The 13367-nt window shown below is 33.1% G+C and overlaps 1 protein-coding gene across 2 annotated transcripts in view; it reads right to left on the bottom strand.

Annotated features, from left to right (window-relative positions):
- ZNF292 (zinc finger protein 292) overlaps window positions 1-13367 on the bottom strand; it is a 74991-nt gene that overhangs the window by 13941 nt on the left and 47683 nt on the right. For both annotated transcript variants that reach the window (XM_081140116.1, XM_081140117.1), the window contains 3 exons: window positions 9912-10114; window positions 3745-3881; window positions 1283-1424 (listed from right to left, as the gene is read on the bottom strand). In XM_081140116.1, the coding sequence (XP_080996242.1) occupies window positions 1283-1424; window positions 3745-3881; window positions 9912-10114 (482 nt within the window). The remainder of the gene's footprint in view (window positions 1-1282; window positions 1425-3744; window positions 3882-9911; window positions 10115-13367) is intronic.

Here is a 13367-nt window from a genome sequence, read left to right as displayed (position 1 = left end):
ACATCAATGATGAGAGTCACCGATCGGCTGCAGCCCACAACCTGGGCATGTGCCCTGGCCGGGAATAGAACCCCGATAGCCTGGATCCTAGGTCGATGCTGAGCCACGCCCGGCCGGGCCTGTTTTATAAACTGTGATAATTTGTCTTTAAATGTATGTAGTTTATAGTTTTTATTCTTGCATGTTTAATCCTATTGTTTTTTTCTCTCTGCTAAAATTCCCTTGGCAGACTGTTTCATGTTTTGAAAAATCTTGATTGTGACCTCATCATAAGCAGGGCTTTATCTGAGAATCCTGTGCTAAGGGTTTATCTCTCTAGGTTTGCAATTGCTTCTGCCAGGAATGCCAGGTATTACCAACCCAGACTCACTTCATCCTTACCCTGTTATCCTGGACTATACAGGTAAGGTAAGTTTTGACCCCAAATCTGTGTGGGGGCAGACCAATGGTTATAACTTCTTAGAGGAAACATTTTGTCCTCACTCACAGAGCAGTTGGACATGCAGAAGGTTCCCTATCATCCATCTGTGTTAGAGAGTAATATTTTTCTAATCTATTTTCAATGAAATTATACTTCACAGGTTGGTGGAGGAGGGGAGGGAGACATAGAGCTCAGCTCTAACTCTCCAACTTGAGAGAGCCAAGATCTTATCTCCTATCCCCATATAGCTATCTCCTGTCCCTATGTAAGTATTAAAACTCAAACCCCTTATTGCAAGTAGTAATATATCCCAATCTCCACCAGGAAGGAGGGGTCCAGCATCAGCTCAAGCTCTCTGCTCCAGTTTTTAGGTTCCTCTTCCTTTTGAGCCTGGGGGTCTCCCTAATTCTTGCAATCTCAGCTACTATACATTTAAAAAAATTGTCTTATTTCATCAAGTATTTCTGGGTGTTGTGTACAAGAAGGATTTTTAGATAGTGTGATCTGCCAGATGGCTGGCAAAGGAAGCTAACTCTATATTTCTCTTTACACTCTCTACATTTCTATAGAGGCAAATTATCAAAATAGTATGACGCCTATGAGTAAAAATTATACAATGGTAAATTATTAAGTGTATTAAATATTAAATTGTATTACTTTTCCACAGGCTAAGAGCAAGCCTCTGGCTCTCATCTGCATTTTTAAGTTTCTCAGCATCAAATGCCTTAAAGGAATAATGAAAAAACTGACGTCCAAAGCACTAAATAAAAGTCAGTGGAAAAGGTGCCAAAATAATAAAGTCTTTTATTAAAGATAATTTATGTATTTTAAATTAAGAAATAATACCTTGATTTTTCTTACCTCTGAATTAATAACTTTAATCAGGAAGAAAATGTGATATACCGTCTTGGTTAATAAAGAAAGTTGACGACATCTTTCCAGGTACACATGTACGGATGGTTCTACTCTCTGCTGTAATTTACTCCAAAAGAGAGTGAGTTCCCTAAAAATATATAAAAAAATAAGTTGGAGCAGGAATGTAATAAACATGGATTATGTCAGTGCAGTCATGACATTTGAAAATTAAAACTGGTTTTAGATTTGAATTCTACATGTATAATTAAGTTTAAAAGCAAAAAAAAAAAATTTTTTTTTAAATCTCGATTTCTAGAGACTAAATAAAATCAGAGTATAATTCACCATTTTATTAATATTTTTCAATCTCAGAGAGAAAAGCACTGCTTTTACTAGAAAAGTATCTGACATTTAAACAATTTACACAAATTGCAACTTTGAGCCACATCTGAACTTTAAGTAATAAGAAAACACAAAATGTGTGTGTATATATAAAATGCACTGATGGTAAAATGGTTTTTAAAAAGCATTTAATTTTTTTTAACTTAAATTTAAAATTGATCCATTTAATTGGTCAATTAAATTAAAATTTTCAAATAGCTTATTATCAGCTAAATGTTAAGAATCAATGACGACACAGAACCCAAAAGTAACAACCTGTGTCACAGCAGTGAAACAGTAATAGAAATTTTTAAAAATGAACTTTGAAATGTATTCAAATGCAATTACAATGTATTTTTCGTAGAAAATAATCTTACTGAAGGGGTGAATTTTTCTCCCTTTTACCTATCATCCTAATTCTCTTCTGTCCTCCATGGTTAACTTCCATAAAAATCTTCTTTCACCAAGTATTGTCCTCAATACAGGCTTTCCTATTAGCATTTCCTCAGTTTCCACTCCTAGGAACTCTGATCTTTTCACCACCCACTGGAATAACTTGCTCATTTCTGGATTTTAAACTATATATTGAGGACTTCAAAATCTGTCTCTCCAGTCTTTACCACTTTCACCTCTCTAGTTCTTTATAAGACTTCTCCACTTTGATCTCTTCTGAAACCTGAAACTTAATATATGAAAAAGATGATTAACATTCTTTACAGTTAGCGATCTTTCTAACTTAATGTGTATCATTATCACTGACCCTTATTAGCCTCTGCTGCTTACTATCCTCAAGACTGTTACCTTATGTTTCTTTCACTACATCCTACATCCATAACGAAGCCTACACAGCCTCCCAGCTGGACTATTTACTGGCTTTCTAGTTGATTTGCCTGTCTCAACCCAACTTCCTATACTGCCACTTCATTCCCCCCCAACTCTGCCCTCACCATTCAGCTCCCAATCCATTCTCAACTGCTTGTCTTAAACAGTGTCTCCAAACATAAACTTCTCCTTCTCCTTTAGGTCTTATAAGACTGCTTTCAATTCTCATATATATACTCTTAGATGATTTTTAAAACCAATATAATACAGTAACTTCTTAGTCATCAACGATACTTTTATATAGGAAATCCACTTGTTCTCAATAAATACATGTTATTTATTCTGTCTTCATAATCTTTATACCTGCCTTTTATATTAATTTTCTGTATATTGCATGTACAATTTTCCCTTCATAACAAAGCTCAACTCAGAAAACCTTTTTAATTATGCACTTTACTATTCTTTGATTACACAACCATTTATTTAGCTTGCCTGTTCTATACTCATTTGTATGCCAAGTGTCACTTGGTAAACATTCTTAAATGTCAGACTACTGAAAACTCAATTTTCTTTTTTGTTTCCGTAACACCCAACAACAATTAAGATTAATAATGCTGTTGACTAATCAGATAAATGGTCAGTTTTAGCACCAATTTAAGACAGCTGGTCTTAAAGTGTTTTGAGTTAACTGAAGTCAACATCTCTTTTAGCTGTATCCTCCCCCAAAGGACTAAATATAACAGGCTACGCCCACTTGGAAATGTACCATAAATAAAGAAATATGCATTGAAGAAGTCAGTGAAGTAGAATGATCTCTTACAGAAAACCCCCCCACTATATTTCCATACATAAATGACTAACAGCTAGTTTCATAGAGCTAAAAGTGTGCAATATGCAGAGGAAAAAAATAAGACACATTCAATCATAGACTGTAAAAAATTCTGATAAATTTTTTATTGTAGCATAAGACAAAATAAACTTTTCTTTCATTTTCCAACATTAAAAATTTCCTGACCAATACTGATAATTATGCGATCATTATCAGTATATTAAGGAGTTGTGTGGTCCTTAATACAAAACGTTTTTGAAGTTATAATATGAACTACTTGATAATCAGTTTAAACAGCATATAATATCTGAAAATAAGTTTATCTTGACAAGACTTAAAAAGATATTTGAAAACGTTCTTAAGCTATCTGAATTCTTACAATCTATCTTGCATTCTTATTTGACAAACTTTTCTTTACAAAAGAAAATCAACTCACCAAGCACAGTACATTTCTCCTTGCTGGAGCTGACGAGACAAAAATGCAGTACATAAAACAAGAGCACTTTTTTCATCACCCTCAGATTCTAAGTTACAGATCATTTCCAGAGCATCTTTGCAATCAACTTCTGAAATCTACAGAAAAAGGATATAGAAACATGCTATAAAATGGTTTTATATTAAGACTATAGTAATATACTTGCAAATTTTCATGAGATATTTATAGATCATTTCCACCAGTAAAACCTCATTAACTCAAGCACTATCAATTCATAATTTGTCATTACTAAGCTAGACTTTAAAGAAATAATCTTTCTTCAAGCCAGAGAACCAACTATTTTCAACAACTTTACAAGCATGCATTTCTATGTAAATAACTAATGCTAATTATAAGCACCCTCTATCCATTAAATCACATCTATGATACTGAAAAAACTGTGGTACTTGTATTTCCCCCCCTTTATCCAATAATTTAAAAAGCGTTAGAATTAACAGAAAGACACAGAAAGGTCTACTGGATATAGACTAACAAATAAAGTGTCTATTCATTTGAGGGGAATATTAAAGTATAATATGAAACATTTTATATAGCTATAACACGTTTAAATTAAGCTCACCTCAGTTTTCTATAAATCTCCAGTATTTTTCTTTTCATATACAATCGTTCCATCTCAAAGCTTGTCAACAGTCATGCATGCAAAGGTATAACCTAGATGATGGCAACTTGCTTCATTTAATTATGCACTTACATCTATTGCTTCTTAAAAAATTAAAATTTACTACCTCATTACAATGATTTACTACATAAAACAAACAAAATTTACCTATAATTTCCACAAGCATTTGCTCTAAGACAAGGATGTAACAAATAGTATACAATCGCAAATCACTGGTGTTCCACAGAATAGAAAGACTAATTCCAACATGGCGCAACTGACAAATGGCAAAAAGAATTGAAGACCAATACAGACCATTAGCACCCATGTACCACAGAGGTAACCATGCCCCTCCTTGTTGATCTTCTACCTCTCCCCCATCAACTTTTAAGTGTGTGTGTATATGTAATGTGTTTAGGACTGAACAAGTGTCTGGAGATGAGGGTATCCTGAGATTGATCTTTGATAATAAGGATAAAGGTTGCATGGGGATAGATTCAGAGGTTCTACTTTATACATTAAATTGGGCTAGAGAACAACTCAGTCTGTGTTTAAAGACAGTAATTTCTTAAAGTAAGTATGAAGTTGATGGCAGAGTTAAGACTAACACCTAAGTCTTGAAACTCCTTGGTGCAGTGTTCTTTTCACTGCTGCTCTGTCTGCCTCTTTCTTAAAAAGTTACCCCATTTAAACAAATAAAAAACAGGGCCAAACAATATATATTTATACAGTAAATACTTTCAAATACCTGTAATATTAAATGCATTATCAGACATTATATATATATTACATTTGATCACAATTTTCCCACTAGGTTGGTATTATCATTAACATTTCATATATAATGAATGTGAGGTTCAAAGAAATTACCTAACTTGCCCAAGTTACCACGGTTAGTTAAGTGTTAGAACCACAAATCAAGTTATATCTGACTGACATCAAAGACCAACTCTCTTTCCATCTTATCACAGCATCTTTTATTAAAAGCTGTATTAACTTTAAACAATTACCCTGGCATACCCATGGAGACAAATGTTAGGAATTCAATCCATGAATTTTGTTTTTGTTTTTTACTTTTTCATAAGATGTTAATAAAAACAATAGCAGCTACTATTCATTTATTAGTGTCAGCTTCTTCAGAAATAGCATTGCTAGCCAGCACAATAGCTTGCCTGGTAGATACAACTACTTCTTTTAGAGATAAGGTTCAGAGAGGTAAAATTACTTACTCGAAGGCACATGCTTAATTAGTGGAAGAGTCAAGATTTTAACCCAGGTCTAGTTTCAAAGTCTGTGCACTTGCCAGAATTCCACAGGCACAAGCACACTGAAGCCCTTTATTGCTAAACACTGATTTTTACATGTTCAAGTTTAACAAAAATTCGCATATCTTGGAAAGTCTGATTAATTTTGATTCTGATTATTTCTTTTTTGTTCTTCTAAAACCTAAGTAATTCTTGTTAAATGCTCAAATGATACAAAATGTGTACATTATGTATACAGAAATTTATTTTCCCAATAATATTACCTACATTAGCTTACATTTAATAATTTAAAATATATTTATATATATGTAAGATAGCCTCTATATATTTATTCTTATATATTCAATATACCAACTGAAATATTTGCTATACTCAATAATAAAGAAAAACCTCACTTGTTATACGTATACTATGAAAATTTATACTGTACACTTGATAGCCTTTATTAAATCCCTCATTTGCCACTACATGGCCCTCTTGAAAAATATGACACTAAAGAGAATGGCAGGGAAAATGAAACCATACTTAAATGAATGGTTGAACAGACATTGTAAAAGTGAAATACATGTCAAATATAGCCATCAATAACTAAGAATTATTTTTGAAATCCAAGGCAGCATAAGGTAGGGATTATCAATATATTACTTATACAGGGACTATGTATATATTACAGATAAGTATTCTCTATTGCTTTGAAAAGTGAGCAAAAATTTAAACCAGAAAATTGAGAACTCTGAATAAAATACTTAAAGTCAATTAGGTTGATCTGTTTGTTAAAGATATACTATGCTAAATCCCTTTGTACAGCAAAAAACTCAAAAATGTGAACAACTTTTGTGTTTTATAAAAGTTGCTATTTATGCCAGCTATTCAAAAAATACAGAACACTTGATTATATACTTTCATCAAGTATATTTTTAAAATGTACTGGCTCTAATTACATTTCAAGGACAGTGTTTGCTTATCAAAATAAAATTGCTTTCCATCCAGAAAAGAAGTTAAATGGTAAAACCTGTCATACTAAGAAAATGTAAAATCAAATAATGAGCTCCTATTGTTTTTTAACTCTCAGGCTAGCACAGATTTAAAAGATGGATAACCTCTAGTATTAGAAAAGAAGAAATTTCACATACTATTCATGGGAGCATAAATTGGCATAATCTTTCTTGGATGACAGTATGGCTCTGTGTATTAATTTAACATGTGTAGATTCTTTGATCCAGCAATATATCACTTCTAGAAATTTATCCTACCAGTACAACCCCAACAAGAACAAAAGGATATATGTACAAGCCAACAGTTTAAATGTCCCCCAGTGGCTTAAAGATATTACAAATCCACAATATGAAATTATGCAGCCATGAGAAAAATGAGGTTGATCTATAAGAAATGATATGGAAAGATGTCCATAATAAGAGGTGAAGAGTGATTAGCACCCAGGATGTGTGTATGTATGTTTTAAGTGCATAAAGTATATAATATATATACATATACACACAGAAAAATGTCAGAAAGTTTATATATCAAATTTCAAACTTAATGACTACTTGGGGGAGTATTAAGTAAGGAAATGATGGCTAGAAAAAGACAAGATAGAGGATTTTACTATTCAAATTTCTATGTTTGTTTTAACGACAAAACCAATAGAAATACTGAATCTAAAATAAACACTGCTAACTTTGTTTTTATACCTACACCAAGAATGCAGGCCAAAGCTCATTCCTTCCAGAGAAGCCAGACAGACACTAATTTCTCTGAGTAGCAACTCCTCTGCCAGGGCTAGCTGATAATTCTATCATGTTAAAAGGGTTCTAGAAAACAGCCAATCCTACTGGCTCACTTGGATAAGGATTTCTGCAGAAGCACCACAGATCCAAGGTATGGTTGATTCTTTCCAGTATCTATTCCCACCACACTTTAAGGAATGGGTGAAAACTCAGACGCTTACAAGAACCAGACAGATAAAGTAAGTGAATGAAGTGGGTCATGTGAGACACCAAGCACACCTATTCTGACGGGGCAATGTCTTTGGGCAACTGTTCCAAAGTGACTACCTTTACTTGGGGCAGAAAAAATAAGACAATTTACTTCACATAAAACAAAGAAAATTTTTCTTTTTGTAACAGAATATAAAATAATCATCAAACAATCTCTAAGCAAAAAGGGACTTTTAACAAGAAAATGTGTAGACTTCACATATTCTGTCCTGTACTATGTGATCTAGTTTTGTTTTTGAGGTAGGGTACAGAGACTTTAGTGAATTCTGTTTAAGAACATGGAATGTCTTAATTCTTCCTGCTTAACACAAGAAGGAAATATAATAAAATAATTTCATATGACATCAGAACTACCCAGGGTCCAAATAGAGAATTTTCCTTAGGCTCTCCCAGAGCAGGCTGAGCTGCTGCTCCTCAACTCTGGATAATTAAACCAAAAGGGAATTTAATTTAGGTTCCGTATTACATAATCTTTCGATTATTCAAAACAGCTAAAAATACAGATGTTTTTCCTGGAGATTACAAATTCATAGTCTTCAACTTCAAGTAGGACTTCAAAGCCAACCCAACAACTCTATGTTTAGATAGCTTCCTACTAGACAGGGTGCCTCTTTAGGGCAAGGCCTACGCCTCACTCACCTTTAAATCTTCCCTCACCCCCAACCCCACCCTCCCGTGCTTAACACACATCATTCACTAAATAAAAATTGCTACAGGAAGAATGGACAGATGGACAGACTGACTTAAGGGCAGGGGCTGAATTGATAATAAAAGCTTTAGTGGAACTGAAAAACATCTAAGACGTAGCAGCACAATAACTACGAATTTTAAAAAGAAGTCTTACACACATATCAAAGACTATCTCAGAAACTTTATACATCTACCCATTAACTTGTCTCCACAGTTACTTTGAATATGGAAACTTCAATTTTCTATTTTGCTCTGCTATATACTGATTAAAAAACCAATTACCTGAGATAAAAGAGAAACAGCAAAAAAAATCTATAGAGGAGCCAATGTTCAAACTAATATAATTTCCTAAGCTAGAACCCTTTGTGCTACTCCATCCAGCCTGGAAATCACCAGATTCACTCTTCCCAGTATCCTCATTATCCTTCCCATACACAACAGGTTTATTTCTAATCTTGGTCAAGCCTACAATCTTCCTCTTCACTTTCTACTCACCATTATAATTACAGCCTCTAACCTCATATGGGTATTCAGCTTTCTGTCTGAGGCTATCCTCTTTCTGGACTCTGATTATAATCTCTGTATACTTAGGTGATCATGCACACTGTTAAATGTCCTCTCTGTCTTGCATCTCAACTTTTCCAGTTATATATCTTCAAGTTTGTCCCATAATCCCTTTGTGCTCCTCTCTCTTGTTCTGAAGTTGAAGGATACTTATATTAAAGATACAAGACACTTGTACACGTTATATTCTCACACAATACTGCCTAACATATAGTTTTCTTTATCTAAATACATATTCTTTCAATACCTATTCCCTGTTTCTTGGTCAACATTTAATTCTCCTACAACTGTCTCCAACTTCATTTTGGAATTATGAGTCATCCAAAATGCAAAATTCCCATTTGGACCATGATTCTACTCTCAGAATTCTGTAATATAAAACATAAAAAATACATGAATGCCATGTTTTATGTCAAACTAGAAGTAAAAACCAAAAAACAAAAAACAATCACGTCTCACAAAGAAAATAAAGTTTTACATTAAATATGAAAATATAAAACTTATCTTTACATATAATTAGAAAGAGATATAAATATCCAGTTTTCATGAGAATGAGATACTTTATAAACATTAAAAATATTAAATGTTTTTTATACACATTAAAAACAGAGAAAGTACTCCTAGGAGGAAATCATATCAATTCTATAGTTACTTAAATTAGCCAGTTAAAAAGATCTGCAAGTACCTTGAAGTAAGGTAAAACAAAGTAAGCCCCAAATGCTGACAAATACAAACATCCTACTAAATTGTTAGGTCACCACCATCTTTCCCATAATTTAGCCAAAGCAGTTAAAAGATCCAAATTATTTAAAACAGAAGCTAGGTGGAATCACTTTACATGTAATTCTGAAAGTTGTTTAGAATCACTGTCCAAGAGCATACCAAATATAAGATTGACAACAATGGTCCCTTACTATCTAAGAGAAAGGGAAGTCAAAAAACTCTAAAAGTTTCTTCACTTTAAAAAATACTAACAAAAGAAATCATACTCACCTCTTCGATTAACTTTTCATTTGGTGATGATGTACAAAGACAGACAAGGTAAGTTTGCTTAAAACTACCTTTTGTACCAATCTCTGGATGGTCAGAACACAGCTTTGCTAGAGCAGTTGCTTGACTTAACTGATTTGTTTTGATTAGATGTTTAATTCTCATATCCAACAAGATGGGACCCTCAAAAGCTAAAAATTCATTCACTTTAAAAAACAAGACATAACAGATTATTAACATTTGGTGATAATTCATTTGCAATAAATATTTATAAAGAATATATTTTTTAAAAGCACAGAAACTACCCCACCCCTTCTTTGCAATGATTTATTACTGTTAGTCAGCTATCACAAAATACTTGACCTTTTAAGTAAAATAAAATTATATAGCTAACTTTTTAAAATTGCATTAAATATTTTTGCTCCTGAGCATATCATTTAGAATGAGGTGAATTAACTTTCTGATGATAAAAGTAATTTCACATTAAATTCTAACAGTCAATGTTATTAAAATTATACTAATTTCCCCCCCACAGCATTTATTCCTGAATACCAGGGATTAGCATCCTTAGAAATTTGCAGTGCTAGGGAATTACATACTTATATAGACAATCACAAAAGAACGTTTGGATATTCTAGAAAATGAGACTCAACTAAATTTGTGTTGCAATACTAATGATGAAAGTCTTATCTTGCTTTAATAGGCGTTTCAGAACAAATTAAAATATACAAAAAATAAATAAAAAGGTGGGGAGAGTCTGCTAAAACTCCTATAGATTTGTGCTGTTATTTTTAAATCAATAAACCTCAACATTTGCCTAAGTACCACTTAGGCATAATACATTTTTATTCTTTTCAAATATTTTAATTTCCTAGTGCTCGTCTGATCCACTAAAAGTAAGAATTCCTTTTTTTTTCTATTTGTGAAGAAGAATTTAAATTTTAACAAGTGCAAATTTAAATTTTTCCCTAAAGTTTTCCTTAGCAGGATGAAAACCATGTTGAAAAATTTACTTGGTGATGGCCAGCTTGAAACCTTTGAGACTTTTAGTAATAAAATTTAAATGCCCTTTAAATAAAATACACAATTTCATTACTTATGAACAGACTGGAAGATATGTCTAGTACATAATTTGCACACTAGAAGATGAAGAATGAGAGATGTTCTTCCCTTCTTTAAATATCCTTGCTACCTTCTAGTGTCTATAAGATAGTATGATCAATGCTCCTCAATATTAAACCATGACCATATAAGCAATTAAACACAGGATCCCAAATTTTACTCTTTTCTTGAGAGACCTTTGTACCTGCTACTCTCTAATCTTTACATTAAACTAAACCAAAAAGTATAAAGACTGAAGACAGATAAAGTTTATAAATGTAGTAACTTTCTGGTACCTCTGACTCTATGTCTCACATATACAGGGCATTACTTTTCTTTCTTTAGTATCACATGATCCCATTAGGTCAATTATACTGCAAATATCCTTTTACAGTCAATTCAATGTCAAAGCAAAATGTGTAAAGATTTTAAATAAAAACTTTAAGAAAAGTAAAGTTAAAATAAAGTTATTCTGGCTATAAATAAGTCATAGACTTAACAGCTTTAGTTTCCTAATACAATAATTCTCTCAAAAGGAAACTCTAATGATACAAAGTCTGGGAATTATTTAAAATACTCCCACAAAAATTCATAATCAACAAACTCTGAAGATCATGCAAAAAAATTATTTAGAGGTGGCAAGTATTTAACAAAACTGATGACAATCTTAATAGGAGAATCTCAGCCCCTAAAATCTCAAATAGCAGTAAGTTAGAATGACAAATTGTGCAAAATAATTTCTGTGCTAACTTGATATTTAGGAGAATATATGTTAATATTATACATTTCAAAAACACAGTTGTGTTTTATTTTTTTAAACATGGGAAACCACTGCCATACTTAGGGCAAAACTGATTTCAAAGAAATATACAATATCAGAGCAGAAGGAATTTTATGGATCATTTTTTCCAGCTTCATCATTTGGCAGATGAGTAAACTGAGGCTCACAGAAGGTAAGTGACTTCCTAGGTTCATAAAGTCAGTTAATGACAGAACCAGGACCAGAATAATGGAATCTTCTGACTTCCAGCTTTAACAGTGGTGAGAGGAGGGAAAAAAAACCTCATTTGACTACTGTGTCTACTAATTAGAATGACATTTTATAGCACTGAAGAGCTATGAAGTAGCATTAGCTTTAAAAGGAAAAAATTACGTATTCTGAAGTTCATGATTCAAATGGATCAAAAGTAGGATACATTCTAATACTCGATTGAGGATCTATTCAAAACTCACTCCCCTCCATCCCCTCTGTCTATTTCTTTCACTGCTTTCCTTTCTCCCTTTTCTTCTCTACTTCTCTCCAATCCAGAACATGTTTTTCCTTATAGTTATAATATCACATCAAAGACCACCTCTTTTAAAGTTTGCCAGGCCTATGAAAAAAGTACTATGATTTTTATCCTTCAGTAGCTAGTCACATCAAATTTTATTCCATTCCCTGCTTTTCCCACTGCCATCCCAGAAAAATAAAAATATCTTGAATTTTACTTGTGTGTAACCTTTTAATCAATTTTCTCTATATTTATGGATTTGGGGGGGGAAAAAGCAGAATTTACTACATTCAAGCCTTTAAAGAGAGCTGGATGACATAAAATGGCAATATAAACAAATGACACAGCCCGGCCGGGCATGGCTCAGCGGTTGAGCGTCGACCTAGGATCCACGCGATCGGGGTTTGATTCCCGGTCAGGGCACATGTCCGGGTTGCGGGCTGCAGCCGATCAATGACTCTCTCATCATTAATGTTTCTGTCTCTCTCTCTCCCTCTCCTTTCCTCTCTCTGAAATCAATAAAGATATATTAAAAAAAAAAAAAAAATGACACAGTCAGTTTGATTAAGAAATAATGGCTTTCTTTCCATAAAATGCCACTTACATAATACTAAAAAGAAAATATTAGTTCTTACACTACAGATAATTAAATGTATTACAATGAGTTGAATTTTTGTAAGAAATCATTACACAAACAGTAACTGAACATGTACTATGCAGCAAATATTAGATTAGGTCCTGGATTGCCCCCAAAGTGGAGTCAACTTATTTACTGATCCACTGTATTATTTCCATGCCCAGATTCACACACAATTTGCTTTGCAGCATCTCTGACCAGCTGTTTCGCAAGCACCTCAAACTCTGCATACAAAAATCTCTAAACCACACTATGTGTAATCTCAGTCCAATTAGTTGTGCTCAAGCCAGAAACGAATTGGCCTTAAAAATGCTCTCCTGCCTTGTTCTCAGCCATATGTCCAAACCACCATTTGATTCTGTCACTTCTAACTCCAAATATAGTACCAAATCCCATTTCACTTTTCTCTGTCTCTACTCTTACCATTTGCCCTCCTCCTAGCCCAAATCA

Source organism: Miniopterus schreibersii, assembly GCF_964146895.1.
Source record: "Miniopterus schreibersii genome assembly, chromosome: 6".
Taxonomy (NCBI): domain Eukaryota; kingdom Metazoa; phylum Chordata; class Mammalia; order Chiroptera; family Miniopteridae; genus Miniopterus; species Miniopterus schreibersii.
The sequence above is the reverse complement of the archived record's forward strand: the minus strand, read 5'-3'. Positions and strand labels throughout refer to the sequence as shown.